Below are 27858 nucleotides of genomic sequence, written 5' to 3'. Positions count from 1 at the left end.
CAGCTCCAAGGGATGGTACTTTGGAAAAAGCAACAGATTCAGAGCCAGACTGCCAGGTCCTGGGCTGTGGAGGCCAGGGCTGGCTTGTGGCCTTGAGTGAGTTCCTTGGTCCTCTCTGAGCCACGGCTGCCTCCAGGCACGAGCGTAAGATGGACACTCCCTGGGCACTCGGGCAGCGTAGACGCCTCGCAGGCACAGACACCAGGCAAGTGGGAGTTACTACACTTTCTGGTGACAACGGTGTTTCCTCTATTTTAAGATACCGTTGGGAGTGAGATGCCCCCTCGATTTAACAGCAGCACTTTGAGAGGAAAAAAGCCCCAATATGGCATTCCGTGCACGCCCAGATCGCAAGAAGTGTGTGTTGTCTGTGAATTGAGGACGTGTGGCCACCTCACTTAGCCTGCTGTGTAACTGCAGGCAGTGTTCTTGGCTCCTGGGCCTCAGTTTTCTTGTCTGTACAATGGGTGTCGTGGCATAGGGCCTTTCTCACCATAGGGCACTCTCACCAGCTAGAACACTTGCCGGTGAGTATTATGTGTCAAAAGGAAAGAACAGAGGATCTAATACGGAATGGGAGGGAGCTCTTAACAGAGCCTTGTGGGGGCCAAAGAAGCCCCCCTTAGAACAGGCACTGGTACTCCCTGAGAGTGTGGGCAGCCCAGCCCATAGCCCCCGATTAGTCGCCTTCCCACAGAAAGGCCTATGCCTTGCTGGAACCTGACGCCCTCGAAAAGTAACAGAAACCCCAGGAAGTTGCCCAGAGACCCTTAAAAAGGAAGACTCCTCCCAGCGCAGGCCAGCATCACTCTGTGAGGCCCAGGCTGGGCGGTACGATGGAAAGAATGTGGACTCGGAAGCCAAGACCGAGTGAGCAGGCTCGGGTCTGTGGGATTTTGGAGTCTACCTCTTAACCTGCGAGGCAAAGTGTGCCGCTCACACCTTTCTTCGCCTTTCTCGAACACTTGCCACACACACACACACACTGTGCCTAGTGCTGTGCCCAGTGTCCGGGGCCCGATTGCTCTCCCGCTCTCAGTCCCTCTGCGTCTGAGCAGCGCCAACTGGGAAAACCGGTGACATCGCCTGCTTGATGGGTTGGAAGAAGGGAGGCTGCTGGCCCCTGGGAGGCCACCGGCAAGGGGATGGGCTTCTGTCCAGGAAGAGAAAAGAGCAACCATCATGAGCGAGCAGTGGGCACATCCGATCTTCTGACCAGCTCAAATCCGGCTACTTGATCTTTTGCAAACACCCACGTTTTGAAAGAGGTCTTGTTGGGCTGGAGGTGAGTTGGAAGACACCTCGTCCCTCAGGGGCCCTCAGGGAAGATGCAGACAAGCCTTGGGGTCGTCCTAAAGACTGGGCAGTGTGAGTAGAATGGAGGAGGCGAGTGTCTGCGTCGCCCAGGACAGCACTGCTCAGTCAAGGACTGTCCCGGCCAGATGCTGCGCCGGCGAACACGGAGGTTTGGTGCCGGGAGCTGGGGATTGTTCAGGGGCTTGGAAACCCTGTCCGACTAGGAATGGCTGAAACAGCTTTCAAAGGCTGAGAGTTGGAGAGGGAGGGTGGCTGGGCCGGAGGGACCAGGAAAAGTCCCGGAGCGTTGCTGGAGTCTGACACCCCCCACCCCAGGGGCCACCATTGTGCCCTCTGGCTTGTGGCCCCAGAGGGCCGGGGTTCGGGTTGGGGGCTGGTGTGCGTGTGGCTGTCAGGGCCGGGCCTGCCCAACCCAGGCCAGTGTGCTGGGGACTTGCGGCTTCTCAAGGCTCGCACGGCGCACCTGCCCTCTGGCCGGGGTGCCAGCTGCTGTTCTGCAGGTAGGGTGGACTTCCCCCCTCCGGCCCTCATGAGCGAGCAGTGTTCTGGGAATCAGGAGGAAATCAGGAAGCATCTTGTCCCCAGGACGGCTTAGAACCCTGGTTCAGGCAGCAGCTGTCAGGTTGGCTCGCGGTTCCGCCGGCCATACGTTGTGTGTCTGCCGTGCCAAAGCAGCGGCTAGCTGCCCCAAGCCCTGGGAACCACCCTGTCCCCGTTTCCTGTGTCCACCCCCTCACCTGCCCAGTGTGTCTCTGGTGTTACCCACGCCCGCCACAGCAGCAGAAGGCGATTCTCAGCCATCGGGTTTCTGAACCCCCCGTGGAGTGCAGTGTGAGGCCGAAGACCCGGCCTCGTGCTCGCCGAGTCCAGCTTGCCCCCGATTAGCTCTGTGACCTTGGGCAGCTTCCCTGACCTCATCGGGCAGTCGAGGGAGTTCTAGAGCCAGCTAGCCCCATTCATGGGAGGACTGCATGTCAGACGGTGGACGCCTACAGCTCATCAGAGGCCTTTGGGATACTCAGGGGACCTTAGCTCCCTTTCCTCCGTGAGCACAGGGCAGGTCTGGCCACCTTCTTCCCTGGAGCTGGGCGGGCCTCTCCCAGCCTCATCGCCGTCCGTCCTTCCATCCCAGGCCATCCTGGTCCAGCAGCCCTGCAGCTGGCACCGCTCTCCACATGCTCGTGGCGGGTGTTGTGCTGGCCACGGGCGTCCCACCCCCGCCCCTTGGGCTTGCCTAGCTCCCGGGCACCCACCCTCTGCCCAGCACACTTGTGCACCCCCGGCTGGTCAGCCCGGGCATTTGGAGCAGGACCAGGAGCTAACTGCCAACTTGAAACTGGGCCCGGCCGAGGCAGGAAAGGACGTCCACTGCCCTCTTCCACTTCGTGCCTGTGTTCCCCACTCGCAGTCCTGTGTGAGCTGCTGAGAAGGAGGCCGAGCTCGAGGCCGGCGAGCCTGAGCTTAGCACCCGGGGAACGCAGGCGACCCGCGCTGTTCTACAGAATGGGCTCGTTGACGTCCTCTTCTGCTCGGGAGTGGACTCAGGCCAGGCCGTGCTGCTGTCCTGAAGGCCAGCATGTGCCTGTCACGGCCCCAGCTCCATGGCCTCTGATGAGCGCTTTAAAGTCCCCTCAGAGTTTCCTGTACTTAATGGCACTTCTACCCAGAATGTGTTTTGTTCTTTCAAAGCCAAGAGAAACTAGTAAGTGCCGTTTTCAACAGAGGGAAGTGGCCTCCTGTGCAGGTGGGAGGAGGAAGCGTGACGTCATGCTGTTCGGTGAATAGGACCACAGACGCGGGTCGCTGGGTTCCAGCCCCAGCTCCTACTGGCTGTGTGACCCTGGGCCAGTGCTTACCCTGAGAGTTTTCCCATCTGTAGAATGGGGAGGGCCAGTGCGTCCAGCTCAGCGGGTTTCTCGGAGGGTCCAGGGACGGATCCCCGTGTGCGTTTGGAATAGCCTCTGCTCATAACGAGCTCTGTCTACCGTGTTCGCTCCTGTTACTTCTAGATTTGCAGGAAACCATTTGCTGGAAAATTCTAGATTTGCTGGAGTCAGACAGGCGAGGGCCGTTGTGGGGAGGGGCTTAGAGGGAAGACAAGCTTGCCACAAAAATCAGTGACTCCCGCCCCCCAAAAAGCAGCCCACAGGTGTGGGGTCACAAGGGGGTCTTCGTATCCTGATGTGCAGCCGACGGGCCTGGGGGCTCGCTGGGCCCGGCCAGCCGGCACGCAGCTTCGGATCCTGGCTCCCCGCTTCCCAGCTGTCTGACCGCAGGGGGCCCTCAGTGTCACCTGTGAGGCAGCTGTGATGCCCTCGAGTGCCAGTCCTGAGGCGCCCGCGAGCAGGTTTGTGCCTAGTGCGCAGCCTCATGAGTGCTGAGGTGACCTGCACAGGCGGCTCTGTTAGGACCGCGGTCAGGCCCCCAGACACCGCTGGGGATTCTTTTCCGCAGCGGGAGCTGGTTCTGAAGGCTGCCACTTTCTCACTGGTGTGTCTGCAGGAAGGCAGGGCAGGAGAGGGCCGTCACCAGAGGGCTGTGTAACGGTACCTTGTTGGTGGGGGTGCCTCCTGGTTCCTGGGGATCAGACGGTCTCGACTGTCTTTTGGTGTAGAGACATGTGGCCTGTAAACAGATACACAGCATGTTGGGAGGACCATGAGGGACACATGTCGAGAAAGCTCCTCAGGCCGGGGGGGCAGAGGAGCACCCCCAGATGGCGGTAAGAAGCTTGAGGAACACCAGATCCTAAGTGGAAAAGAGCCCCAGGACCACAGGCCCCTAGTTCGGGTTTGGGTCCTTTCCCTGCCCAGGCCAGTCCAGGCCCATCGGCCCCCTCCCGGGGGCAATGCCAGGTATCAGTAGAGGTCCGACTGTAGCCCCCTCCCCCCAAAAAAGAGACCCTTGGAACAAAGGGTTCAGATACCCGCTTCTGCCAGAACCCAGCCTGCTGCCCAGATCAAGACAGGATCCAGGTCAGACTGCACGCTCGGGCGCGCAGCTGAGGACACACGCTCTGCCACTTGTCAACATCCCCTTCCACTTGGGAGTGAGCACCAGGCCCCGGCTGCGTCTCTCTGACATGTGCTGGGGCCGCAGCTCAACAGGCCTCTTCTGGAGCCAGCCATCTGCCTGGCCTGGTGCCCAGGCCAACAGGTGCGGAGCTAAGGTGCGGCGCCTCCCAGGGCTGCTGCGGGCAGGGTGTGTACGCACCTGGGCACCTGGAAGTCTTCAGCGTAGGAGGGGCCGCTCCGGTGGCCTCCCTGCTGGGTAGGGTTAAAGCACTGGGACCGCAGAGGTACCTGGCTGGCGTCAGGCAGTCGGTGAGAACTGGCTACCTCTGGGTTCGCTTTCCAACGCAATCCCCAAAACCAGAAACACCGGGGAACCCAGGTCTGGGGCTGTACCTGGTATAGGTGCTGGGCGGGGCAAGAAGAGGTCACGGCCCCAGAAGCCCCCGAGGTGAAGTTTAGAGGACTAGCTGGTGATTTGTACAAATGTGAAACACCAGTGGGCCTCGTTTTCCTCCTGCAGAATGGGTTGTCGGAATTCGGGGCCTCGCGGGGCGTCTGGGAGTGTTAACAGGGGCATGTGTGAATGTTCTAGTGCCTGGTCAAGCCCCGTCTGTCCGCAGGCCAAGGCGCTGCCGTGCCCCCACGTGTTCCTGCCCTTGCCCCTCCTGGCTCCAGACCTTGGGGGTAGTTGGCAGAAGCTGTTCTGGGGGGCAAGAAGGGTGCCCTGTCGACTGCACAGCAGCCTCCGGGAGCTGTCACTTGCCTTCCTGGGACCTCTTTCTGCGGCACAGCCCTGCGATCATCTGGCCCGTAACAGACTCACGGTGGTCAGTCTGCTCCCCTGGTCTCAGCGGCCCTAGTAGCAGGGGGGCTCAGCACAGTGCAGCTCTCGTTGTCGTTCATGCCAGTGTCCCTGTTCTCGAACAGTCTGTCCCAGGCTGGGGTGTGGGCAGGACCTTCTAGTGCCTGGTCCCACCGGAGGCCTCCACGGCTGTCCGTCAGAGCCGGTGAGAGTCAAGCCTGGATTGGATTCCTCACCCACCGCGGCTGTGGTAGCTGCACAGTTGACTTCTCTGTGCCTCGGTTTCCCCATCTGTTGAGTGAAGCCGATCTTAGTTACTTCACTGTGAAGAGTAAGTGAACAGAGCCAAAGCCCGGGCGTCGTGCAGCTCTGTCCCAGCTACTAGGTTTTATTCCATTAGGATTATTCTCCCCGTGGTTATTATTGTCATTTGCAGGGACTGTTTGGTTAAAATGCTGTTCTCTGGACATAGGAGGAGAAGCACCTCATAAATAGGGCGGGTTGACCCAGACTGCAAATAAGTAGCATGTAACTTTTGTTCGTTATGAGTCAGTGTATACGTCTCCCCCTCTGTTCTGGTCGAAGATGAGAATGCCTTTGCATCACGCCTTTGCATCCCCAGCATACGCCTCCTCTGCTAGGCAGCTCAGGTGGCCGCAGCCAAATTGTCCAGACCGGGTGGCTTTGGCAACAGAAATTTTTTTTTTTTTTTTTTTTTTTAGATTTTATTTATTTATTTGACAGAGAGAGAGAGATCACAAGTAGGCAGAGAGGCAGGCAGAGAGAGAGGAGGAAGCAGGCTCCCCGCGGAGCAGAGAGATCCTGATGCGGGGCTCGATCCCAGGACCCTGAGATCATGACCAGAGCCGAAGGCAGCGGCTTAATCCACTGAGCCACCCAGGCGCCCCTGGCAACAGAAATTTTTTTGCTGGCAGTTCTGGAAGCTGCAAGTGTGAAATCACGGTGCAGGCGGGGTCGGTTTCCTCTGGGGCGTCTCTCCTGGGCCTGCAGTGAGCTGCCTTCTTCCCGGGTCCTCACAGGGTCCTCTTCCCTCTGCTTGTGTGTGCCCTGGTCTCCTCGCCCCGCGTTAGGACGTGATCACATTGGGTTAGGGCCCCCGCACCCTGCAGCCCGTTTTACCTACATTGCATCTGTGTCTCCAAACACAGACACAGTCTACGGTTCTGGGGGTAGGATTTCAACCCGCTGATTCAAAAGTCAGAAGGAGCAACGCTCTGGTGACCTGGGTGCAGAGGTGGGGTGGGATGAAACCTCAGGGAGCTAGAGGGTGGACCCCTTCGGTGGCCGTGAGGAAGCCTCGGGACGGGTTCTGCCCATCAGACCCGGAGACACCAGCTGCTTGTCTCCCCCGCTCCCTGGAAGCAGGTGGCGGCGAGAGCAGAGTTGGCACTGTGGGCTTCTCTGCCAGACCCCGGCCCCGTTGGGGGCCCTCCATGATAGCACACAGTAAACCTCTCCTTGTCCGGTCCAAACCTGACTGTTGCCCCTTCTCTTTCTAGGTCCGACTATGATGACTGGAGACCGTCCCTGGCCAGCTTGCTTCAACCCATTCCATTCCCCAAAGAGTAAGTCCCACACACCGGGTTCTGACCTCAGTCGTCCACAGGTCACCCCGGGAATACCATGGACAGCGGTGGGAGAGGGAGAGGTTGATCTTCTGCTGTGGGACCCCCAGGGAGGCACCACCACCCCTGACTCTGAAAAATGGGGAGATGACCTCGCTGCAGCATTACAAGGGTTCACTGAGCTAGGAAGGCAGGCGGAGCCCTCCCCGCCGTGCCTTCGTGCAGAGAAGTGAGCGATTTTGTGCGTGCCTCCCCCGGGACCAGGACTGCCTGTGACAGTTACAGTGAAATCATAGGCTAATGCACACAGAATGGCCGTCTGTGCCATCCCCGATACCCCGAACGCACTCTCACTGCGCCCATTACCGTTACAAGCTCGTGTTCCTCGGCAAGCTGGACCAGGAATGGGCCCTCCGTCTCTCTCTTGCCCGCCCTTATCTCAATGCTGAATTTACTCGAGGAAAACAGGGAGAAAACTGTGTGGCCGATAATGGCCTGAGGAGAAGGCTTTGTCTGAATAACCGGGCCCTAAAATGCCTCCAGGCCTCTGTTTTGACAGATGTGGAGAAATCAGGCCTCGGGAGGCAGCTCGGGGCTCCCTCAGGAGCCGATTAACGAGCCGGTGTTTATGAAATGCAGCTCTCCAAGGGGGACATTACAGCCGGTAATTGCCCCATTTGCTGGCCTGGCCTCCCCCTGGGGTCCCCAGGACTCAAGACCGGAGAAATCTGACTCCTGAGAGCCACGGCTGTCTCCAAAGAGCAGTGGCGTCATTGGCTGCATTTGCTGTCCCCAGGGCCCCGGGGACACACGTGACAGTGGGCCCATGATGCAATTCACTTGGAGAATGGTCCCCGAACACCCCCCGATGTACAAGTAATTAGTGCGGCCGTGCCTTCGCGGAGGAACAATTACCGGGCACACCTGGGTCACGGCCGATCCGCTCAGCGCCACTGCCGTCCGCAGGCGCGGGCCCCGGGGACGCAGGGGGCTCCGTCTAGTCCCCTTGCTACCATCTTTGCCTCATCAGAGGAGGCCTTTGTCATGCGGTTTCAAGGAGGGACAAAATGTCCGTGTTTCATTGTCAACCTCCTCCGCATTCTTCCATTCTTCGGATCAGACTAAGCCACCCTGTCCCCAGAAGACGATCTTCGGATTGTGGCGGGTTTCCAAAGCCCCCACTAATGGCAGCTTCCCCTCTCTTTCCGTTGCAGGGCTCTCGCACATGAGAAGTTCACCAAGTGAGTATTGGGGCAACACCCCGGTTCCCTCCTTCCGGTGCGAGTGCCCTGTCCCCCGAGGCCATCCCCCACAGCCAGCCCTCCTTCCGGCCCCTTCTTGGTCACGTGCATTCTGGAAGGCAGCTGTGGCTCCTCTTGGAAGCTCTGCACCACCTGTCCAGGCGCGTCCGGGTGTTTCCTGACCCCGGCCAGCTCTGCTAGGTTCCCCGGCCCTGGCCCTCTCCTCAGCCCCCACTGTGGTCCACGCAAGCCGGGCCCCTCGGAATGACTCTGCCACCCCGTCTCTTTCAGGGAACTCAAGTACGTGATCCAGAGGTTCGCAGAAGACCCACGACAAGAGGTGAGGCCTCCTTCATGCCCTCAAAGGCACCCTGTCAGGGCTATGGCAGGACGCCTGTGGGCCTCTCCAAGCCTTCTCTCAGGGCCTCCTTGTCTCCCGCGGGCATTCAGAACAGTCGACAAAGGCTCCTTGCCTCGTGTATGAACACAGCCACCCTCTTGTGATGGGGGTGCCTGGCCCGTGACATCAGTCCTTCCCTAGAAACTCAGGCTAGCCAGGGGTGGTTGCCCACCGACGGGCTGTTTCTTCGGGGGGCACAAGCCTTGTCTTATGGCCAGGCTGGCCAGGGGGTCCCAGCCCGCTCCGGAATAGCGGTGCATCCTCTGAGGCCACCGTTCTGAGAGTCCGCAAGCTGGGAAAGTCATCGGAGCGGGGATCTGAGCCGGCTTTCCTTTCCCGAGCATGGTGGAGGCCTCCCTGAGGGGCCACTGTGTCCCTCCAGCATCTGGGCTTCAGGGAGAGCTCAGCTTTCCCCCCCGGAGGCTGTGTGAGCAGGGACCCGGCTGGCCTGGTCCTCCGTCCGCCGTATCCGCAGATGACAGTTGGTCTTGCTGTGGTGCTCGCCCTGTGTTAGACACGCGCGTTTTCTCCTTGAATCCCCCCCCCCACAAGCACGAGTAGGTCCTGTCATCGCATCACCCCCATTTACGTCAGAGGACCCTCCTCTTAGAGTGGAGAAACCTGAAATCGAGGGACCTCCCCACGTCACACAGCTGGTACCTGGCCCAGGCAAGATCCAAACCCAGGGAGTGAGGCTCCGGAGCCAGTTGAGTGCGCAGCTCTGCGGCGGACACACGGGGCCAGACGGGGCTGCAGGAATGAGCGTGGAGCTCGCAGCCCCCTTCTCCGCAGGCACGGGGTCCTGGGATGTGAGGGGATCTGGCCTCCAGAGGGGGGCAGACCAGGACATGTGTGCCCCCAGCAAAGCGGGAGGTTAGGGATGAGCAGAGGAGGGAATAATTTCTTCTTCTTGGTGGAGCCAGAATATTCTCTCCTCAGGCCCCACAGTAAAACCGTTCTAGAAGGATCAGGTTCTAAATCACCTTGGTTCTAAACCCTGATTTCCAAGGTGGTCCTCAGGTGCAGTGGGGAAAAGCAAAAATGGCCGATAGGGAGTTCCTAAGTGGCCAGATACAGTGCTGGTCTAAACCGTCCTTCCTTCACTGAGTGTGAAGACGGATTCTCTGAATTCCCCTGGAAAGTGAGCCTCTAGTTCAAACACAGACTTTGAAGCTGAAGAATGAAAGTGGTCCCAGCTGCTTCCCAGAGCGGAGAGGCAGAGCTAGGCGTTGGCAGGGAGCGTTTCAAGAGCTCGGTACCATCCGCAAGGCCCCGGGGACTGGTGAGCAAGGGGCCAGGTTTGCGGGGGATGCCCTGTCCCCAGCACGCCCCTCGACAGGCCTTGCTCCAGGCTCCCTTGGGCCTCTCCCTTTGCTTCCCTCCGGAAGAAGCCACAGTTACAAATCGTTTGTATTTGCTGAATAGAGTTCCGTACTCTTGATTCCTTATTTCTTTGAAGCAGACAAATTAACATTTGATATTCTTCCAACTCCGAGGGAAAAATCAAAGCCCCACCGCCTCCTTTTCTGTTTACTTGGGTGTGGGTTGGGAACGTATCTGTGAGTGAGTGGCTTTTGGCAGCAAATTGTCCTTCAGTCCTGAAGGAAATGATCGGACACATCTCTCAGCTCTCTTCTGAGGACAGGGAGGAGGGGAAGAAACAAAGACCTTTGTCTCTCTCTCTCTCTCTCTCTGCAGTGATAGCAGGGGCCAGGGTGGATGTGAAATTCTTCCAGACACACGCATGCACATGTGTTTGCACCCTCACGCACACGTGCCCGCCCACACACTGACACGCGGGACTCTGGGAAGGCGGTTGAGACCCACAGAGGGAGCTGTGCTTGTGCATGGAACTGTCCCACCCCGGGTCCGAGAGCCTTCCAGGGAGAGGCACAGACTCGGAAGGAGGTGCAGAGCCCCAGCGGAGGGGCGGCGGGTGCCCTGAGAGCGAGCAGGACAGAGGCTGGGAGGAAGCTGAAAGCAGAGAGCCAGAGAGAGGATTTAGAGGTGCAGGGAGAAGGGAGAAAAAAGAGCTCCCCCCGGCCCCCCGAGAAGGGCAGAGGAGGAGAGGGGATGAGTCTGAGCAGTTGCTTCGAGCCTCTCTCCCCCGTTTATTTGGCCTCAGACTTGCTTTTGTTCAGGGTGACTAACCAAGCCAGGCCTGGCCCTTCCTCCGTCGTTGCTGAAGGTGTATTTCTGGAGTTCCCCAGTGTGTGGACACCACACTTTTCCCCAAAAGGCCTCCCGTGGTATTTAGTAGGTGGTGGGAGTGGCTGGGCTAGAAGTGAAACAGGTTTCTTTACTGCGGGACTTGTCCGAGCCTTTACCGTTGACCTGTCTCCCTTGGGCCCTCGGGGGCTGAGTGCTGTGCCCCTCGTCTGCCGCAGGTGCACTCGTGCCTGCTGAGCGTGCGGGCCGGCAAAGACGGCTGGTTCCAGCTCTACAGCCCCGGAGGGGTGGCCTGCGACGACGACGGGGAGCTCTTCGCCAGCATGGTATGTGGGGCGGGACCCCTCACTGGGCGCGGCGGGTGGGCCCTGGGCTTGCCTCTGCTGGCGAGGCCGCAGCTGCCCCAGTGCAGCGGTGGTGGCCCGCCTAGGAATTTCCAGGCTGCCACGAAGCTGAAGATGTGATAAGGTGACGGCCACGGGTGCATGCTGTCTCTCACCTGAGCGGCACCTAGCCAAGGGCTTGAAACTCCTGCTCTCACACAGCCCCGCTCAGCTCCGCGAGGAGGTGAGACTCACTGCACGGCGCAGACAAGGCGCGGAAGCCCGGGGCGCTCCCCGCCCAAGCGCCCAGCATCCTCAGGCCAGCTCAGTGTGGGCCCCGAGGGCTTAGTGTACACCGGGGTTCCAGAAGGCACTGCAGCCACACGGGCTCTGCCGACAGAGGCCAAGGTCAGGACGATCGTCTCACCTTGGAGAGGAGCGACCTGGGGTCACCAAACCAGTAACTGCACCCCCGGTGACTTCCAGTACTTTGCTTGAGCCGGAGAGCTCACGTGCACTGTTCCTTCGTTGTCAGCCTTTCCTCCTGAGCACGTCTGTGCTGAAGCAGACCGGGGAGGGCGGTGGCCTGCCGCGGTCACACAGGCCTCCGGCCTCCACGTCCCTCCTTGGCCCAAGCCCACACTGTCCAGAGCCTTGCCGTGGACACGGGCGCCCGGCCAGGGCCTAGCACTCGAGCGGCTGTGGTTGGTCTTGTCTCTCTGCCAGGCCACCTGTCCGGCGGGCCAGCCGCTCACGAAGCTCTCCGTCCGCAGTGACGGCAGACCCCGCGCTGCCTTTGGAACCTTTCCTGAAAGGGACTTATTTTTAGATCCTCGTCCTAACGCACTGGCCTTCCACTCCTCACCTGTGGCCCGACGGGCCCCTCTCGAGTGCCCTGTGCTTCCCTGGCCTCTGCCTGCCTGCACCCCCACCTCACGAGGGCTCCCCTGATGTCACAGCGTCACCATGGCAACAGCCAGTGGTCCCCCACCCCTCGATGCGGGGACTCAGTGTGCAAGAGAAGTCGGGGAACTGGCAGCTTCCCCGCCCGAGAGATTGCGTCTGTGTGCCAGAGTTGTTAACGAGGAGCGGAAAAAATATACATGGAAGGGAAGCAGACAGCCCCTGGGATGGCAGCGCCTCGTTTCCATGGTGACGCAGGGCGCGGGAGAGGTCCCCTTGATTAGGCTGCCGTTTCCAACCATGGAAGGGCGTGTGCTATCGCACGAAGTCTGGGGAAAGAGCACACGAAGTGTTTGGGCCCCCGGCCCTGGTGGTTGGGGTCCCCTGCCCTCGGGCGGTCACTCAGCACCCCTTGGAGCTCCCAGAGGGTTTGGGAAGGGGGAGGCGGAGCTCCCTGCCTTTCTCTGTCCCGCATGTGGTGGCTAACTCCCCCCATCCCCCGCCCTGGCAACCCCCAGCCTCCTTCCCGCCCCTGAGGCTGACGCTCCAGGGGCCTCACGTGCATGGAACCTACCAGACTTGCCCTTTGTGATCCACTTACTCAGCCCCGGTCATTGGGGTTCATCCGTGTTGGAGCGTGTGTTCGGGGGGGGCCTTCTGAATCCCCCAGCAAGGAGGGGTCTGATGATCATTTCAGATCTAGTGTCCTCGCAGCAGGTGGCGGGCCTTCTGGTTTGGGAATCCTCCTGGCACCCCGGAAGCAGGCATCTTGGGCCACAGCGCCTTGGTGGCCCCTGCTCGTCACACAGGCCATCTCTCCTCCCAGGTGCACATCCTCATGGGCTCCTGTTACAAGACCAAAAAATTCCTGCTCTCCCTGGCGGAAAACAAGCTGGGCCCCTGCATGCTCCTGGCGCTGAGGGGGAACCAGACCATGGTGGAGGTAAGGAGGCGGCCTGTGCCCCCGGCACTGTGCCGTCCCGTCTGGGCCTTGGTCCTTGTGGACCGAACACCTTGCCAAGGCCCGGAGCTTAGGGCAGCAGGGAGCACAGCGGCTGACAAGGCAGGGGTAGCCGTGGCCTCTACATCACAGCCTTCCCATTCACCAGGGAGCACGCCCCTGGCCCAGTCCCTCTCTGTCTCCTCCCAAAGTCCCCAGGAGCTGAGGCCCCCAGAGCCACTGTCCCAGGGCAGACAGGCAGACGCCGTATCGTCTTCCTCAGGCACCTCCCTCGTCAGCCGGTGTCACTGGGCCACGTTCTGCCCGGGACAAGCGCCAGCCCACAGTCAAGGACTGGGGCTGAGAACACCGCTTAGTGGGAAGAACATCCCAAGGCTTTGAGCCCCAGAGCTGCTTCCCTGCCCGTGAGCCTTGTGGTGAGATGTGGGGGCAAGGAGTTCCCAAGAAGGCGGGAGCAGAGTGTCCAGGCCAGGCCCTGCGGCAGGAGGAGGTGTGGTGTGAGAACAGGGAGGAGACCAGAATGGCCGAGTCGAGGGCAGAAGGTCAGGGATTTGGGTGGATGCGCCCGGAGAGCCCACGAGGCACTCAGAGGCCCTGATAAAGATCTTGGAAGTTCGTCCCCGTGCTTGTGCAGGAGACCTGCAGGGATGGGGGGAGCCACACTATGAAGACCTGGGCCAGGTGGGCTCTCCGTGGAAGGGGTGGGGTCCTGGGATCGGGAATCTGGAGGCAGGGCTGCTTGCAGGCGAGGCCCGGGCCCCTGGGAAAGGAGGGCTGGCAGCAGAGTGACCTGGGCAGTCGCCCAAAGCTCCAGGAGGCGGGATGTGCCCCGTGTCTCTCCCACACAACTCAGTGGGCATGTCTTGAGCACCAACCGTGGGGTAGGCAAAGGGTGGGGGGAACTAGGGATGGAAAGAGGTATCGTGTCTTTGGGGCTCTCTACCAACCCTTCAGGGCCTAGCGTGCATCCTTTCTTTGTGCGTTCGCCGAGGGCCTGCTCTGTGCTCAGCTGGGTGTGCGCTAATGTTTCCATCGTACGGATGGGACGCTGTGGCTGGTGACTTGCCCAGTATCACACAGCCAGAAATGCAGACAGGGGAGAGCATGGTTGCTCGCTTTTAGGATAATATTTTGGGGAGCGTAGAGCACGCCTAGCTTATCCATCAGACCCCTGTCCCGGGGTCTGTGGGGCTGCTGGGCCAGGCTGAGGGTTTGGCCCCCTGTGCCCAGAGTCTTGGCCAGGCTGTAAGGTGCCTCCGGCTCCCGGGCAGATCCTGTGCCTGATGCTGGAGTACAACATCATTGACAACAACGACACCCAGCTGCAGATCATCTCGACCCTGGAGAGCACGGGTGTGGGCAAGCGCATGTACGAGCAGCTCTGTGACCGGCAGCGGGAGCTCAAGGAGCTGGTAAGGCCACAGCCCAGCTCCGCGGCTCCAGAGCTGGGCCGGGCAGGGAGCTCTGCTTGGGCGCAGCGGGGCAGAGCCCAGGACCACCACACCTGTATGCGCCGCTGTCCCAGTGAGTCCTCCTCCAGGCCCAGGGAAGTTGGGACCATACGCGCCACGTCCTCACCCCCAGAGTCCTGCACGCCGGTCACTGTCTCCCTCCCTGTATGTCATCCGTGTCCCTCAGGCCCTGCTGGAAGGGGGCCAGGGCTGGACTTCAGAGTGGCAGCGAACTCATGCCGCTGGTCCCCTGCAGCAGCTCTCCCCCGGTGGCTGATAGGGGAGGGTGTCAGTATCCCAGCTCCCTCTCCGCGCAGACGGGACTACCTCTGAGACCTGACCCGAGCGAGGCCCCAGCGGTAGCTATATGCTAACACTCCCCTCCCGAAGCGGCTTCACGGTCTCCCTTCCCCTGCTGGTGTTTCTTGGCATCCCCTCTCCAATAAACCAACTGTGCCCCAACCTTGTCTCAGGGTCTGGCCCGAGACCAAGGCCACCATGTCGCCTTCTACCACCCTGAAATGAACCTGACTCTGTGTGATGTCAGCGGGGACGGGGTGCGCAGGGGAAAGAATGGGTCGTAATCCGTCTGGTTTCTGTTGCAGCAAAGGAAAGGCGGGCCCACTAGGCTAACACTGCCCTCCAAGTCCACAGTGAGTTGGTTTCATTCTTCCGTGGGGCCGGGTGGAAGGAGGAAGGTGGTGAGGCCTCCCTGCCGGAGAGCCGCAGGCCGTGTCTGGTTGGGGTGAACAAGGACAACGTAGTCCTTGACAGGCCACCTTTTCCAGGAGGGATGTGGGTTGCCGGAAACCAAACATGGTAAAGATTATTGTTGATACCGATACCAGTTAATAATAGTAGTAGCTAACGTCCAAGGAGGATTCATGTACCAATACTGGGTTATGAGTTCATTTTATCACTGTAATACTACTATGAAGTTGGTGCCTCTTTTTACCCCCATTTACAAGTCTCCACGGATCTTAGTCCCGTCTCTCCTGCTGCCCCACTGTCCTTGGCATAAGACTTCCACCTCATGGTTCAAAAAGGCTGCTCAAACTCTAGCCATCATGTCTGCATTCAGACCAGCAGAAGGAGGAAGAGCAAAGAAGAACATGCCCGTTCCCTTTAAGGACATTCCCGAAAGTTCTGATGGACACATCTCCCCATATACCATTGTCCAGGTTCAGCACGAGGCCACACCTGGCTGGGAGATTAGGGCAGCTGTGTGACCGCTAAAACTCAAGGATTCTGTCACTAAGGTGGAAGGGAGAATGGCTGTTACCCTCGGTGACCTCGTGGTCTAGTACTCACACATGCACGGATCTACACAGGCCTCAGAGTTAGGGGGACCTGGGTGATCGCAGGTGGGAGATGGGCCCGAGCTGCTGCAGGGGAGGGTGAGTTGGCCAGGCGCACGTGGACGCACGTGGACACACACACATATGTGGGAGGGACGTGGCCTCAGAACACCCCAGTTGGTGATTCAGGCTGTGAGTCACGGCGCTGGAAGCTTCCTCCCTCCCCCACGGGTACGTGGAAGCAGCCCTTCCCTCCCTGACAGCCGCCTCGGTCCACCCCCCCTCCAAGCCACGGCGTCCCCCCACCTCCTGGGGTTTTGTTGCCCACAGTTATAGCTCTCTGCGGGGCAGGGGAGAGGAGGCGAGGAGAGGGGTGCGATGGGGTGTCAGGAGCTGCTGGCAGCCCGAGGCCTTTCCCGACAGCCCACCTGCCCGTGTGTTTGCAGGACGCCGACTTGGCTCGTTTGCTGAGCTCCGGCTCTTTCGGGAACCTGGAGAACCTCAGTCTGGCCTTCACCAACGTAACCAGTGCCTGCGCAGAGCACCTCATCAAACTGCCTTCTCTCAAGCAGCTCAACCTGTGGTCCACTCAGGTGCGCGCTGCCGGCCTGCTCCCTGCTCCGCGCTCCCTCCCGCCCCTGCACCCGCCTTCCTGCCCCCAGGCACCCCTACGCCGCACCTGCTCTGCCCCTGACTCCCTCGCCAGCCTCTCTGGCCGGAGCCCATGGCCCCGTCTCTCAATTACCACAGCCTCTCCCCGCTCAGCACCCACTCCCGTGGCCAGAGGAGGTCTAGGATTTCATGAAGCCCATTTTGCAGGTGGAGTTGCTGAGGCCTGGGGCAGGGATGTCCTGGGCAAAATCTTAGAAGCCCTGTGAGGCAGGGCCGAGAGTTGGGCTGGTCTCACGCACCTGCCCGGGGAGCACATGGCAGCCGGTGGGCCTCGTAACGACAACCACAGCTCACAGCTGCTCGCTGCCCGTTCTCGGGACTGCTTGTGCTGTTGAGCCCCTCGTGAGGCAGGGCGTGTGGTCCCCACACCATCCCTGGAACGGGTCGGCACCCTTGTTCGACAGAAGAGAAACCTGGGTGTTCCTGGCAGTCTGCTTTCCAGGCCCGCCCTGCCCCATCCCATCGTCCTGCCTGGGGAAGCTGCTGGCTGCTGGCCTCCACTGGGAGCCGTAGCCACCGAGTCCCCAGCCCTCCCTGACGGAGAGCAGGCGTCCTGGGAGGGCCCTTGCCCAGCCCGCATCCCACCAGCAGAAGCTGGACTTGAACCCAAGTCAAGAGAAGCATTGAGTCTTTGGAGAGAAGCAAGGGCAACCCAGACCTGCCCTGAGGCTTGGAGGGTTGTGACTCCTTCCTCATCTGTCCGCTGCTACCCCGGCCTCAAGGTCATTTCCCCAGGGGCCTGGGGGCGGCTGCTGGAGCCTTAGGGCTGAGAGGGTCTCTGCTCCACAGTTTGGAGACGCCGGCCTGCGGCTCTTGTCGGAACACCTCACCATGCTCCAGGTGCTGAACCTGTGTGAGACACCCGTCACCGACGCCGGCCTGCTGGCCCTCAGCTGTGAGTCCCGAGGGCGCGGCCGGGGTGGGCGGCCTGCGGCGGGCATGCGTGCGTGCGAGCATTAGCACGCCCCGGCTAAGCACGGCCTGCCCCGTGCACTGTGCTGGGTGCTGGGATATAGTCCTCCATCCCCCACGTGGCCACTGGGCACCTGCTGTGTGCCACCGTTGTAGGTGCTAAGAACACTACAGCAGGGGAAATATCCCTGCCTCAGGGAGCTTATATTCTAGAAGCAAAAGGGAAAATGAGTACCCGTACCCACCAGATACTTGCCCAAGGAAGCAGGTTCAAGGAAAGTGCTCTAGGATATTGCTGCCCAGCTGCCCTGACCAGTGGCGGCAGCCACCCCCTGGGATTAGAGGTGCAGATTCTCAGGTCCCGCCCCAGACCTGCTGATTCGATTTTAACAAGATGCCCAGAGGATTCCATGCATTGTTCAAGTTTGAGAAACGTTGCCCTAATAGAAGGGGTGCCTCGGGGGCCAAGCCGGTGAAGCGTCCAACTCTTGATTCTGGCTTGGATCCTGATCTCATGGGTGGTGGGATCAATCCCTGCATGGGGCTCTGCACTCAGCAGGGCGTCCGCTTGGGTTTCTGTCCCTCTGCCCCTCCCCCCACTTGTTCACACTCAGGGAGCCCAGAAATGCTGACTCCCATACTCCAACCGTTATCTCCTGGACTAAACTCTTGGGTGCTGAGCCTGGGAATTTGCACTTCCCGTTTCTGACCTCCTGGTTTAGATCAGCGGCCCCGTGTCTTGGCTGGGAGGAATCTAGGAAGGCTTCCCTGGGAGGTGACTGGATCTAGGTGGAAAAGAGACATATGTAGGAAGTGGCCGAGGAGATGGTATGCTGGGCAGTGGCCGTGGCCCCTGCGAGGTTGTTGGCAGATTCCAGATGGCTTGGGAGGGGTGGGGACAGGAGGCAGGAGTAATGGAGGACAGAAAAGATGAGGTTTGGAGACATTTATCTACAAATGTGCTCCTTGGATACTGTCATCGGAGCCCCACAGTCGCTGGAGCAGTGCCCCCAGGAGGGGGGCAGAGCATCGCACCGCTGACGGGCCACTCCTGACCAAACCGCAGTTTGAGGCCTACTTTCAAGAAGTTGGGGCTTGGGGCAGCCGGAGAGTTTGCAGAGTTCCCCTGGGGGATGGGCCAGGCCTGGTCACTGCGGCTGAGCTGCAGTGTGGCAGGCAGGCGCTGGGGACACTGAGGGTACAGGCAGTGGAAGGAGTGAGAGAGACCAGAAGGGAGAGAGGCTCAGAGAGCTGGGAGCCAGCGTGGACGCAGACCGGCGCCCGCCTGAAACTGACCTTCTGTCCTGGTGGCCCCTGGCCGCGCCCCTGCAACGCTACTCACTCCGCCCCACCTGCTCGTCAGGAGCCTGGGCCGCCACAGTCAGTCCCCTGGCCTGTCTGCCCCATCCCTGCAGCTGCCCTGGGCGGGAGGTCTCACTGATTCCGTGACGGCATCTCTCTATCCTTGTGCAGCCATGAAGAGTCTCTGCAGCTTGAATATGAACAGCACCAAGCTCTCGGCGGATACCTACGAAGATCTAAAGGTACTTCCTCCCTCTCTCCCTCCCTCCTTCCTTCTCTCCTCTCTTCCTTCCATCCGCCAGCCTCTAGATACTGGCGCTTTGCCCTCATGAAGCTTATTCTCGGGCAGGAAAGGCAGTAAAGGGAGTAACGGCAGGTTGAAAGGAGTGATCACAAGGCAGCCAGCAGGCAGTGGGTCAGTTGGAAATAGGGAGGGACTGTTTGGCATGTGATCATCAAGGATGGCCCGTTTGAAGTAGAGGCCACAGCAGCCGAGACCTGAAAGATAAGCCACAGGTGCAAAGGGTGAGAGGAAAAGCAAGTGCAAAGGTTCCGAGGCAGAAAGTGTTGGCATGAGCTGACTTTGTGGCAGATGTGAGTAGAGAGTAAGAGAGAGCAGACTGGGGCCAGACGGAATAAGGCCTCATCGGTCACAGACGGGCTCCGGATTTCATCCAAGCTCAGTAGAAAGCTTTCAGAGGCTCTAAACAGTGAAGTGAGTTATGCTTGTACGCGCTTGTTCTGACCGTTACCAGGAAAATGGATTTTTTTTTTTTTTTGGGGGGGGGCGGGAGGTAGTGTAAGCAAGAGTAGAAACAGGAAGCACATTACCGGGGCCGGTGCCGTCACACAGATAAGAGCCTGGACTGGCGGCCTGGGCTAGGTTGGCAAGATAAAACTGGGGAAAGGAAAAAGGACCTGAGTGGGGAAAGGCGGGGCACGTTTTGTTTGTGAAACAGGTCTTAGGGCTTGGAGAAGCTGGGCCTTCAGCAGCCTCCTGCCCCCGTCCCAGTGGACCCGGTCCCATCTGCCCCAGCAGGCAGGGAGCGAGGCTGCAGGTGGCCAGTGCCAAGGACGGAAGGGCTGGGCCAGGTGGCCAGATGGTCCCGCCAGCCCTCTGGCGCCCTTGCACGCGAGAAGCCATTTGGGGGGAATCCTCCCCAGCAGGGAACCCCCCCCCACCTCCTGCTCAGCCAGACCCATGGCCGCTGTCACAGCACCCACTGTGTACCAGGCCCATGCTGGGGACAGGGACTCCGTCGTGCTTCTGGGTCCGTCCTGCACCCTGGGCGGAAGCTCACTCCTGGCAGACGGATCAGCCCGTAACCCAGGCAGGACAGGGCTTGGGGACCAGCAGGGAGGGCCCGGGGGACAGCCAGCCCTGTTCAGTGGGACAGAAGGGCCTTCCCAAAAGGAGGGCTTAAGAAATGAGTTTGCCAGGCCGGCCGGAAGAGAGGGCTGTCCCAGGGGTCCCGAGGAGCGCGTGGAGAGGGGGTGGGGTGGAGCCGGCCTCAGTGCCTGCCCCCCCACCTTGGTGAGGTCAGACCTCCCCCGGGGCTCGTCACAGGTGCGAACTCCAGGGCATCCCGCCCAGTCCACACGGGCATTTCTGCCCCACTGCCAAGGATTGCTGAAAGCTGCAGGAGCCCAGATCCAGACACCAAGCCGCACAAGGGCATATGCAGTCGGGGAAAAGCCACTTGCACATATTCAAGAGACACGTGGTGCCCACTGCGGATACTGGCCGGTGACGCCCCAGCCTCAGTAATGCGGGGATCAGACCAGCCTGGGGGCAGCCCGCCTGCTTCTGGGGCCACCCAGATCACTGCCCCCCACCCCCCGCACCGCTCGTGCGGGAGAACCTGGAACCGCTTCCTTGTGTTGCGGTCTCCTGATTTCGTGAGGTTGGCTTAAAGGTTCTTTTTACAGGGCTGCAGGGTGACTGCAGGCCCCCAGTGTGTCAGCTCTGCCTGGGCAGCAGGGGGCCGTGAACCGGGCCCCAGGAGAGCAGTGCCGAGGAGCTGTGCGCTCCTGTGTACGCACGTGCGGTAGAAGGTCGCGGGCCGGGTCCACGTGGGGGAGGGAAGGCAGGAGTGCAGAGAGGAGAGCCGTTAGCCCTCTCTGCGCAGGGCAGGCTTGTGGAGAAACAGCCGCTATGTATAAAGGGTGAGAGGAGCCGTGTCTGGGCAGCGGGACGGAGAGCAGGAGGCGGCTCTGAGTGGTAGCAGGGGAAATCGTCTCGTCGGATCTCGTCGGATTTGACCGAGTGTCCTGGGGGGGAGACCCTCCGCCGCCCCCCAGTACCGGCCCTGACGGGGATCCCATGGTCCTGTGATCCCGCTCCGTTCCCTGCCCGACTGCTGGTAGTGACGGGATGTAAACAGCACGACAGGGGAGAACGGTCCCCCATCCCTGGAGCATACCGCTGTGTGTCGGGTGGGGCGGGCCGTGCGTTGGCTGTTCCCGGCCTTAGCGCCGTCCTGGGAGCGGAGAACTGGGTCCCAAGGGAGCAGAGGACTGGGTCCCCTTGGGTGCACAGATGACACCTGAGGCTCCTGGAGGCTGGGGGCTCGGCCCCGGGTCCTGCGGCCAGAAAGTGGCAGAGCTGGGCCTCCAGAGCCAGGGCCACACAGCCGGTCAGAGGAGGCCGTGGAGTCCCCAGCAGCTGTCGCCTGGGCCGTACCCCCATGTGCGGGGCTCTCCCCAAGGTCACCCAGCTCTGAGCGCCAGGGAGCCCCCGCTGCTAAGGTGGGGAGGGCAAGGTGGGACCCCCAGCCACTGAGGCAGGGGAGCCAGGCACCGCGGGGCCGAGTGCTGGAAGGGACCGGCTCCTTCTTGCCGCCCCACAGGCCAAGCTGCCCAATCTGAAGGAGGTGGACGTCCGCTACACGGAAGCCTGGTGAACCTCCCGCCTCGGCAGGACAGCGTTTGCAGCTGCGACACGCAACTCTTGACTAATAGCCGTAGAGCACCGGTCCTGGGGTCCTACCCCCAGCGTCCCGGCTGTGAGATAGAAGGGGGAGTCTTTCTGGGGGCGGAGGGCGGAGGGGGGAGGGGGTGGGGAGGGGGGCCGTGCGCACGCCCAGCCCCACCTAATTCTTTTAGCTTCGTAATTGGAAACCTTGACCTGATCTAAAGTGGACTTTGTAGCAACCAGAGGAGCATCAGCGGGTCGGGGGAGGGGGTGGGGCGGGCGTGGGGGGCTTGGGGAGGGGGGACCCTTTGTGGATTTTCTTTGCCTTTGTGTTTAATGCCGTGTGGGAGAAGTCACCCCTGATGCCACCATCACACGATCCCGATGGGCCTCGAGGGCTGAGGAAGGACGCTTTCTTCCTCAGAGGCTCCACCGAGAACTCGGCCCCCTGCCATTGGGACAAGAAAACCCAGACACGTCATCCCACCGTCCTGTGTCCTCGCCATTGCTATGCAACGTGATTCTTGTTGTACATAAGATTTAAATAATGCGCCTATTTAAGAAATGTTGACAAATTGCAGGTCTGGGACCTGCCTCTTATTTATGAAGTCTTTGACCCTCCCTCCCTCCCTCCTGCCCTCCCTCCCTGCCCGCCCCTGGCCTGTAGTACTGTACAAACCAGTCAGCTGTTGGGGTAGTGGTAGTATTATTGTTATTTTTTTAAAGGAAACCGACAAAAAAAAAAAAAAACCTCCTTGGAAAATTAATTGCTTTTTCGTAATGAATTCTGTATGCTAATGCTCGGCCGTCCGTCTGCTCCCCCCCACCCCCGCCACTGTGCATTTCCAAGTCCCACGTGTCTCCAACTCGTTCACGGGTGGGGGTCAGGCTGGGGGAAGTGGGAGGCGGGGTCCCCACATTGTAGTCTTGCTCCTGCCAGGCCCCGGCTTTCTCTCAGCCCCCTTGTACACGTGTGTGGCCGGGGGGTGGGGGGTGCCGACCTGTCCTCCCGGCCCCCTGCCTCGGAGAGCTCCCATCTCCCGTGGCCTCTGCCCTCCCCATCCCCACCGAGACGGTGGCCCGCGGCCTCCCTGCCATCCTGTGCTGCGCGTGGTCTCCTCATGCATGCCCGCTTCTTTGCATGGTCTCTTGGGAGAAGAGAGACACGTCACCTCCACGGGCCTGACTGCCCGCCCCGCCCCCCACGAATGCGACCGCTGCGGCGCAGATCCCCCTTCTGTCCCCACCCCGGTCCTGGAGACAAACCAACCTCCGTTTCTTTTGTAAACAGTCTGGCTTTTTCTTAACAAGCCCTCACTGTACAGAACAGCCCTTTTACGGTTTACTTGGGGTCCCCTCTCCCCCCAAGGCCCCTCTTCTGTTGGTTTAGCACAAATACCGCCCCCCTTCGGCACCTCCAGACCTAACCCCCAGTCAATGTAATTGTTTTATATATATTTAATCTTATTCAATGGAAACCATGCTTTTGTCGTTTTATACTTTGCTAGGTAGACTTTATTACCCCCCCGACTATGCCCTCATTTTTTTAAAAAAGGAAAAAAAAAAAGAAATTGGGTTTCAGTCTTAATTCATTTTACGTGCCAGGTTTTATTTTGTGTGTGCGTGTGAGTGTGTTCTGTTTCGTGTTTTGTTTTGTTTTGTTTTTTTCCGTTGTTGTTGTTTTCCGTTGTTTGGTTTTATTCTCTCCCCCTCCGGTCCCATACTTTATAGCACTCTGGTGCAGGAAGAAGCAGAAGCAAAAAAACAAAAAAACAAAAAACAAAACAAAACAAAAAAAAACTTTAAAAAACTTTAAAAAAGGAAAAAAAAAAAAAAAAACCAAGAACCGAGACATGCCACCTTTCCCTTCGCACTGTTGCTTTTCCTGATGGTTAATACCTACTGTCACGTAGCTGTGTTCGGAGATGTGAAATACTTTCAGGCAAAAATAAACTGTAAGTGACTCATTGACATCTGGCCTTTCTGTGTGGCTTCGAGGGAGCCTTTTGGTGGGGGTGGGAAGGGGCTAAGACCTAGGCGGAGGTCAGGACTCCTGGGTGTCCCGGGCTCCTCCCCTGTGGCGCGGTTCACATGTGGGGCCAGATCCCCCTTTGTCATGAGGTCACTCTGGGCATCGTAGGATGTTGTGCGGCGTCCCTGGCCTCCGCTGGCCACCCCCAGTCCTCACAACCAGAACACGCCCAGGGGACAAGAATCACACCCCCAGGGGAAACCCCAGGCAGCCATTGTGTGCCTCAGGGCCCCTAGGGCAGCTCTAGTCTAGAACTTCTAGGACCCGTGTGCCTTTCCTTCACCTGGGGGTCTCAGGAAATGCAAATTCTGATTTCCAGAGTCTATGGAAGCCGCTCTGAGTTCAACAGCCTAGAACCATCCATCCAGCTGCCCTGACACCCACATGTCCCCCCAAGAGGAGTTCAGTGCATCCTCGGAGCTTTATTTCCACCCCTGTCCCAAGTCATTTGCTTTCCAGCGTTTTCTCACTCAGTGAGACCCCAGCCCAGCGGCCTCATCGCTCACCGCGCCCCATGTCCAGGCCATCACCAGCCCTCAGAAGCCACTCCAGAATGTTCTTGAGTCTCCTTACCCATCTGTACGTTCACCTCCTTCACCCAAAGCCAGCCCCTCATCTCTCTCCGGAAGACCGGAGCAGCACCCTCACAGTCTTCAGGGGTCCGTCCTACACCCCCTTCCGACCCTTGCTGCCCACCCTGCCTCTCCCCATCCTTGCTCCCCGTTCCTGCCCTCCTTGCTTCCAGAGGCCTCTGTACACCCATGGAGGGGCCAGCCCAAGAACGTGACGGGGTATCCGCTGCTCTGCCTCCGGCCACACCGGGAAGGCAGGTGCCGTGGGTGGGGATCCGGAGGGCCCTGGCTTCGTGACGGCCAGCCCTGGCGGAGATGTGTGTGTGTGCGTGCGGGCACGTGCGCAAGGCACTGCCGCCTTCTCGGTCACTGATCCTTGCCGCCCCGGGGGAGGGCCCGGCTCACCCCAGTGCACAAAACTACCAAACGCAAGGAGGGGGGGTGCCCTGCCAGCCCTCCTGTCCTCAGCCCTCCTCCTCACTCCGTTCTGCATCACCTGGGATCCCTGCCCCTGGCTTCTCGGGGAATGCCTGGGGAATGCAGGCTACGCAGGGGAGGTCGGGAGGCAGGAAGAGAGATGTCAAGATGCTTCTTCCTCGGGGCATCCCAGCTTCACGGTAACCTTCCTCCACCGCTCTGGCTCAGAGAGTAATACCACTGTCAGCCCAGGCCTCGGCCTCGTCGGACCTGCGCGCTCCTGCTGGCTCGGGAGCCTCACACCCTTTGACTCCCACCTGCCCTGCAGGAGGCCCCGAGTCCGGCCATTGCCCTCCCCCTGGCACGCCGGAGCCTCACTGTGTCTTCCCTTTTAAGCCAGTGGCTTAAAACAAGAGATGTGTTCTCTGGAGACCAGAAGTCCTCAAAGTCAGGATGTCGGCAGGGTCACACCCTCTCTAAGGAGAAAACTTTCTTATCCCGTCCAGCTGCTGGGGGCTCCGGGCATTGTCGGCTGTGGCTCCGCTCCCTCAGCCTCGGCCTCTCTCACCCCAACCCCGCTACTGTGTCTGTTCTCCCTCTGCTCCCTCTTACGGAGACTGCGGCCGCTGGATGTCGGGCCCACCTGGGTGACCTCGGATGACCTCACGGACAGGTCCTTAATGGGACCATCTCTGCAAAGACTCCTTTTCCAAATAAGGTCATGGTCATAGTTCTGGGGGAAAGCCATCACTGGAGGGCAAGATGGGGGTGAGAAGAGCCCGTGTTCCGTTGTTCACACTTCCAAGTCTGGGATTCGTCCCGCGGCTCTGAATGATAGGGAGATTGCAGTTATCCCCCCCATTTTCTAACGAAACACTTAGGTCGCCCCTCCTGTGTCCTAATATGACCCTTCTTGCCCGATAGGGAAGTGGAGGCCAGGAGAAGCTGGGTCTCTTGGTCAAGGTCGCACGGGGAGCAGGGCCCTGGGCAGACACTTCCGCACTGCTGCCTGGTGGATGGATGGGGCTGGGACCACAGCAGGGGCCACGCGAGAAACAAATTCAAGAGGAGCTTAGGAGTAAAACTGCAGGACAGGGGTACTGGTACAGAGGGAAGTCCAGCAAGGAGCCAAGGATCATGTTCAGTTTCTCGGTTGATTCCCCATGTCAGGCTTCGAAGGGCCTAGACTTAGCAGTTCTCGAGGACAAGCAGGACTGGTATGTCTCCCTCCTAGTGGGCTCTGAGGCCTGCTTTCCCTGGGGGTGCCTCCCTACACGGTCACCAGGTACATCTGCCCTAGCCAAGCTGGAAGGAGTCTACAGCTGGGGACCCCAGAATCGCTTGCACCCGTGTTCGGAGCTGGAGGTGGCCCCTGACGGCAGCTCTCCCATGTGGCCAGCAGGCGTGGAAATTGGTTCGCCCTCTTTGGAAAGCGTTTCAGCTAAAGCTAAGTTCCTGCCCGCCCTGGGCATATGCCCCACAACCCCGCTCCTGGGCATACGCCCCAGAAAACCGAGTGCTCGTGTCCACCATGAGACGCAAACGAGATCACTTCCAGTGGAATTCTTCATAGCCGCCGAGGAACTGGAAGCCGTCCAAATACCCACTGAGAGGAGAGTGAACAAAGCAGGGGAGTCCCGTGGCGGGACTGCGCAGGTGTCCCCATCGATAGGAGAAAGAATAGACACAGTGACACAGTCCTACGATGGAATTCTGCAGAAGAGGACCAAAGCCAACTACCGCTACCCACAGTGACGTGAATTAATTGGTCAGACGTTCTGCGTGTGCAAAGAGCCAGACATCAGTGAGGGTTTGCCACCGGATCCCGTTTCCGGGAGTTCATGAACAGGTACCAGCATCTGTGATTACAGAGATCACACGGAGGTTGTTGATAGCCCGAGGGCGGGACGTGCTATTGACTGGGAAGGTAGGAGGGAGCTTTCTGGGGTGATGAAAATGCCCGGCTTCTTGATGTGCAGTCTCACGGGTGTTTAAACGCTCATGGAGCTCCACATTTCAGATTTGTGTCATTTACTGCACAGGTGACACCTGGGGCGTACAGTACGTTAAGCCTCTGTCTCCGGCTCAGGTCACGATCCCAGGGTCCTGGATCCGGCCGCGGGTCCTCAGGCTCCCTGCTCTGTGGGGAGTCTGCTTCTCCCTCGGCCGCACTCAGGAGCTCTCTCTCTCCTCTCTCTCAAGTAAATTTAAAAAAAACTTTTTAAAAAAGTGGCATCAAGTAGACACAACCCAAATGTCCCTGACCAGGTAATAAATATGGTAAATCCAGACAACGGACTGTTATGCACCGCAAGAAGGAATGCACTCTGGATACTCATTCCAACACGGATGAATCGTGAAAACGTGATGCTCGGGAAAGCGACCCAGACACAAAAGACCACGTATTGTTTCGTTCCATTTATAGGAAATATCCAAAATAGGCAGACCTATGGAGAAGGAAAACAAGAGTGATATTTACTGGGGGCTAGGAAGCAACTGCTTAATGGCAATGGGGTTTTGTTTAGGGGTGATGAAAATTTTTTGCAACGAGAGAGGTGGAGATCACAAAGACAAAATTGTTCTAAACTCCTCTTTAAAATGGCGCGTGTTGCATGAATTTTGCCTCCGTTTTGAAAAACAACATCCAAAAAGCAGATTTTAGAAGAAAGCTGGCTGCTGCTCCTCTCTGTGGGGTCCGGGCCTCTGAGGGAGAGGGGCGCCAGTACCACCGTGACTTCTAGCCAAGCAGTACTTGCCCATCCTCACCAAGTCGCCTCTGGTGGAGCTTTGTCCCCTCCTCAAAACACTCTACTGCCATCTGCTGGAAAATTGTCTTTATGCATACACAAACGCCCTTAAATGTGGCATGTTTGTTCCATGCACAACCCGCGCAGCTGTATAGAGCGGGACATCTGACTTGGCTTTATTTTTCAGTGTAGCTCTTCAGCTTTGGATAGAGCCTTGAAACCTCCATGCTGCCCTCCTGCCACCTCACCCCCCACCCACGCCCTCTCTAATGCTGAGTAAGGTTAGCCTGAGCCACGTTCTCTCAGATTTGGCAGGGACATGCGGCCATGTGGTTCCTGATCCCCTCATCCCTGCCCTTCAGACACACCTCCAGAGACAAAAGCTTCCCCAGAGCACATGTGTTCATCTCCACAGCAGCGGGAGGCTGAGGACCAGAGAGGTCTCCAGCAAACCCCTGGCAATAGGCCTCTTGGCTGTTTGTGTTTCCTCTCCATGGAATGGTAGGAACAACAAGCTGTTTCTCGAAAACACCAGGCTGTGTCTCTTCTCCGATGTGCCAGGGAGGAGAAGGGGCTGTCGGATCCCATGGGAAAGGGGCTCAGGGAACGGGGCACCAGAATATCTGGGTACAGGGCACAGGGTATCTGTCCACTATGACGGGTTCCTCTCTGGCACCCCCCACCCCCCCAGCCATGGCCACAGGAGAGGTGGGAAGTGGGTCAATGATTCTCTCTTGGGTTTTTGTTTTGTTTGTTTTGTTTTTATGGGTAGCCATGCCTCATAAGCCTCTCGTACCCCTGGAGTTCCCATGGTATCCATCATGG

The 27858-nt window shown here is 59.3% G+C and overlaps 1 protein-coding gene across 1 annotated transcript in view; it reads left to right on the top strand.

Moving 5' to 3' along the window:
* Window positions 1-23236, top strand: part of LOC123931126 (c-Maf inducing protein) — a 226109-nt gene extending 202873 nt beyond the window's left edge. The window contains exons 11-21 of the mRNA XM_045987920.1: window positions 6654-6719; window positions 7934-7960; window positions 8252-8300; window positions 10748-10855; window positions 12582-12698; window positions 13988-14128; window positions 14773-14820; window positions 15912-16058; window positions 16927-17032; window positions 18523-18593; window positions 21201-23236. Of these exons, the coding sequence (XP_045843876.1) occupies window positions 6654-6719; window positions 7934-7960; window positions 8252-8300; window positions 10748-10855; window positions 12582-12698; window positions 13988-14128; window positions 14773-14820; window positions 15912-16058; window positions 16927-17032; window positions 18523-18593; window positions 21201-21254 (934 nt within the window). The 3' untranslated portion in view covers window positions 21255-23236. The remainder of the gene's footprint in view (window positions 1-6653; window positions 6720-7933; window positions 7961-8251; window positions 8301-10747; window positions 10856-12581; window positions 12699-13987; window positions 14129-14772; window positions 14821-15911; window positions 16059-16926; window positions 17033-18522; window positions 18594-21200) is intronic.
* The last annotated feature ends 4622 nt before the right edge of the window (window positions 23237-27858 follow it).

The sequence above is a fragment of the Meles meles genome, chromosome 19, assembly GCF_922984935.1.
Source record: "Meles meles chromosome 19, mMelMel3.1 paternal haplotype, whole genome shotgun sequence".
NCBI classification, from domain to species: Eukaryota; Metazoa; Chordata; class Mammalia; order Carnivora; family Mustelidae; genus Meles; species Meles meles.
Note: the sequence above shows the minus strand (reverse complement) of the source record. Positions and strands in the feature narration are given on the sequence as shown.